General features: G+C 36.6%; 1 protein-coding gene across 1 annotated transcript; it reads left to right on the top strand.

Moving 5' to 3' along the window:
- The first annotated feature begins 2,317 nt into the window (after positions 1 to 2,317).
- LOC135644194 (pterocarpan synthase 1-like) lies at positions 2,318 to 2,842 on the top strand. The gene has a single exon (XM_065161662.1). It carries the CDS (start codon positions 2,318 to 2,320, stop codon positions 2,840 to 2,842), a length of 525 nt encoding a protein of 174 aa, XP_065017734.1.
- Positions 2,843 to 4,233: the final 1,391 nt, after the last annotated feature.

Here is a 4,233-nt window from a genome sequence, read left to right as displayed (position 1 = left end):
CCCTCTCATGCTCTCGAACTTATGGTACGAGAACCTCTTTAGCCCTCTCCGTACGAGAACCTCTTTAGCCCTCTCATGCTCTCAAAGTCATGGTAGATGTCTCTTGTTGTGGTGACCAGCTCTCATGCTCTTAAACTCATGGTAGATTGTTTCATCAATTTTTTTTTTTTGCATTCAATCCTTTTTTTTTTTAACTAAGATCCTTCGTTGTAGCAACTGAATTAATTCTACATCAAAAATAAAAAAAAAATTAATATTAACGTATAAAAATATGATGAATATATTATATTTAATTTTAGTTTAAATATTTTAACTAATAGTTTGAACCACATGAAACTGATAGGTCAGTTAGCTTCAGGATATGGCTACTCAGATAAAGTAAAATAATTCATCAACTATGACTACACATCATATGTACCATGATAGGTATAATACTATCAATTTCAATGTCAGAAACTTCACCATGGCCTTATCTCCATCCTTCACTCTTTCTCTTTGCAACTATTACCATTGAGAGTAATACCCCTACTTTGTATGGGTAAAACTAAGATTGACTTGTAATAATTATATAGGTATAATGTTATCAAACTTCAATTTCAAAAGCTTTACCATAGCCTCATCTCCATCCTCCACTCTCCTTTTTCTCTTTGTCATTATTTGCCGATGGGAGTAGTAGTTAAGAATACAAAGGGACAAATATCCACCCCTGCTTCTGCTTTTATGACTACTGTAGGGCTCAAACATAATCATCACTGTCGTCAGCTCTCTCGGCAATAACATCTTTAGAGACTGAATTAAATCTTTGCATTAAACATGACTTATCCATCCTATTAACTTCATTGATATAGTAAATTTATTAATTTAGTGGTACATCGATAATACGATGACTTATACAAGTTAGAGGTATCCTCACGAAAGAAGCTACATATGCATATAATGATTATACTAAGCTCTTCGATGTTAACGAAGTCCATAAATAATTTTTTATAGTTTACAAACATGGCCTGGATATTGATGGTGGATGAACCTAGGAGACTACTGCAGAAAGTCATCTTTAATTAGAGTCTCCTATAAAAATGCATTGTAAAGTAATATATTATTGTATTATTAATAATATAGGCTAAATTTATAGTATGCTTTGAGGTCACAAATCAAGTCTTATCACTATGAAATTTTATCTCAAGACTAGGTGTGGTCAAACTCAATTGTTAAATTGCTAAAGATACATTGTGACATATCACAGTAACTTTCTTCTCTAAGAATGACAAGTATTATTATAGATCTATATATTATGTATACAATACTCGATGATTAGAGAAAAGAGTCTAGAAACAACCAATGTTAATTAATAATTTGAATCTCACTATATTGATTGCTGATCGATTCACTTAGACTTACAACCTAAAATGTTTAAAAGAAAATATTCTTATGATTGAGTTTATGAATAAACCATAAAAGCTATGGTGATGCATATTTAAGTGGATATTATAATTGACATTCTTGCTTACATACTTAAAGTTATGTTCACATTTATGTATATATATATTATAGTTGAATGTGATGATAAAATTATCTTAACAAGACAAATTATATGGATCATTTTAGATTACATTAGGAAGAGCTAATAATGTTATGATACAGAAAGAAATATGATATTAATGACATACAATCATTATAACTCGTATTTTGGAATTCGATTTAGTGAAGCCTAATGTGCTAAAGGTTTTCTTGTGCTGGTGTCTGCCCGATCCTTGTCTATCTTGTTATCGTTGCCTCCACTAGAAGGATAGGAAGCTGCAGCGAATCAGACATGTATACGCAATCTCCAGGTGCTGTCAAAGCAAAAAATGACAAGTAATTGTTCAATCACCTACTCCTTCCAAGTTTGAATACGAAGTATCAATATATCTTGGCACGATTGAGTTGGAATTCAGAGCAAGGAGCAGCTTGCGTTTGAAATAATAACACAGCTGCTTGACTTCTCCCATGTCTCGACCCTCCACCCAACCACGTTCATGTCACAATGGATTTAATATGCACGCAATTTGCTCTCACAACATGAGATTTATTTAATCTCTTGGATAAGAAGATATATACATTATTTAATATTAATTTGTTTAATCTACCCAAAAATCATGAGATTTTGATTGTCAAAGGAATTGAGGTGCAATTGAAGCAAATTCTCACGTGCTGTTGAACGAAAAGTACGTGTGGAATAATAGTATCTCTACTTCTTTGTCCATAAAAGCCCACGAAACCCTCATGCCTCGCCACCCAATCCTCCACCCACCTGTGCACTTCCTGCATAAGCTTCTCCATGGCCTCATCTCCATCCTTCACTCTCCTTCTCCTCTTTCTCTTCGCCACTGTTGCCATTGGGAGCAGCAGCCGTGAACACAAAGAGAAGATGACGCACCTCCACTTCTACTTTTACGACTACTACGGTGGCTCGAACGCGACCACCGTCACCGTCGTCAGCCCTCCCGGCAACAACACCTTCGGGAGCATCGGGGTGGGCGAAAACATTCTCAGGGTAGGGCGTGAGTCGAGCTCCAAGCTCATCGGGAAAGCGCAGGAGCTCACCGTGCAGGCATCCTTGGAGAGTCCGGCCTACCTCTCGGCGCTAAACTTCGTGTTCACGGCCGGAAAGTACAACGGGAGCAGCTTCTCCATCTTGGGCAGGGCAGTGCTGACGGAGCCTAGGATGGAGCGGGGCATCGTTGGGGGCACCGGCAAGTTCCGGATGGCCCGAGGCTACACCATCAGCAGGCTCATCAGGTCGACTGGAACTACTCAGATGGAGCTTGTTTTTGAGTACGACGCCTACATCTATCACTACTGATGAGCTGCCGTCTGCTGCCTCTCATTGTTTGTTGCAATAAAAGCTGCTCTGCCTTGCAGCTTGTTCTACATCAATACTTTGCTCTCTCTTTCATACCGCATCGCTGCCATTGGCTCGTGTACTTTATATCTTCTCTTTGTACCAAGCGATTAGTAATTAACAGTTGCCGCTAAAATTCTTACGACAAAGTAATAAGCAAGTTTGAGCATTCAGGAGACGTACAACAAAGAGTAGCTGAAGCAGAGTAAATAAGCTATGTCGTCAGTACTGTAGATGATGCCATTCGGCTACCTGCTCATACTTGACTATCTCCGTCTTGTTGCTTCACTTGAAAGAGGCTGTGTTGTCGTACAAAATTCTACGGTGAATCGAAGATGCCTTGTCGATCTACATCAAGTGCTGAAATGATTTGAAGTACTTCCTGGTATGATTCCAGAACAACTGAGAAACAAACACGATCACCTACTCTTTACAAGTTCGAATGTGACGTAGGACATCTGTTGAATCTGTTTTTTCCTTTACAAAGTATGATCAAGCCACCAAAGAAGAGTCTGCAGTCGAAGGAAGAACGATCGACTGTCTTTTTCCGCCCGATGTCCTGAGGTCACTGGTCAACCAAGCTTTTCAAACGTAAAAGTCGAATCGACCTTCGCCTTGATGACTTGGTTGCCTTCAAGATTCTCGATGGCCTTGTCTTCATCCTCCTCATCCCCGTTCTGTCTTATCTTCCTCTTTATCTGTCATAAGAGGAAAGATGAGGCACCTGCACTTCCACGGTGGTAAGAGCACGACCGCCGTCACCGATGTGAACCCTCCGGTGATAATGGCTCTACATAAATCAAAATCATCGAACATGAGAGTAATTCACTGTTATAAATTGTTCAAATATTAAAAAAATATAATTTCTAGTTATTGGACATTTGATAGATAGTTTCTTTTTGGTTATTTTGATAATTATTTACCAAAGGTTATATTTTTTGTTAAAATATCTATAAATAGATATTTGAGAGTAAATTATAAGTAATAATTTTTTTATTCTTCTTTTTTCTTGATTGAATTAAATATTTTCTAATTCCTCTTTGAAGATTTTTTATTGTTTGATCAATATATTTTTTGAAAAATATTTTTATATGTTTCAAACCTAAATATATTTCTTATAGTGTTCTTGATCTTCTGTTTGTTATTTATAGTTGGTTTCATAGTGTTATTCATCCTCTTCATTTTTACCTTTTCTAATATTCATACCAGCAATAATCATAAATTAGAAATATATTAAAATTTCATAATTAACCGATGGGTTATATACATCATTATTTGACCACAATTAAAATTTCACACATCTCAACCGAGAGATATATTAGTTAAATGATCTATTATCAAAAGTATTACCT

Source organism: Musa acuminata, chromosome BXJ3-8, assembly GCF_036884655.1.
Source record: "Musa acuminata AAA Group cultivar baxijiao chromosome BXJ3-8, Cavendish_Baxijiao_AAA, whole genome shotgun sequence".
In the NCBI taxonomy this organism is placed as follows: Eukaryota; Viridiplantae; Streptophyta; class Magnoliopsida; order Zingiberales; family Musaceae; genus Musa; species Musa acuminata.
The sequence above is the reverse complement of the archived record's forward strand: the minus strand, read 5'-3'. Positions and strand labels throughout refer to the sequence as shown.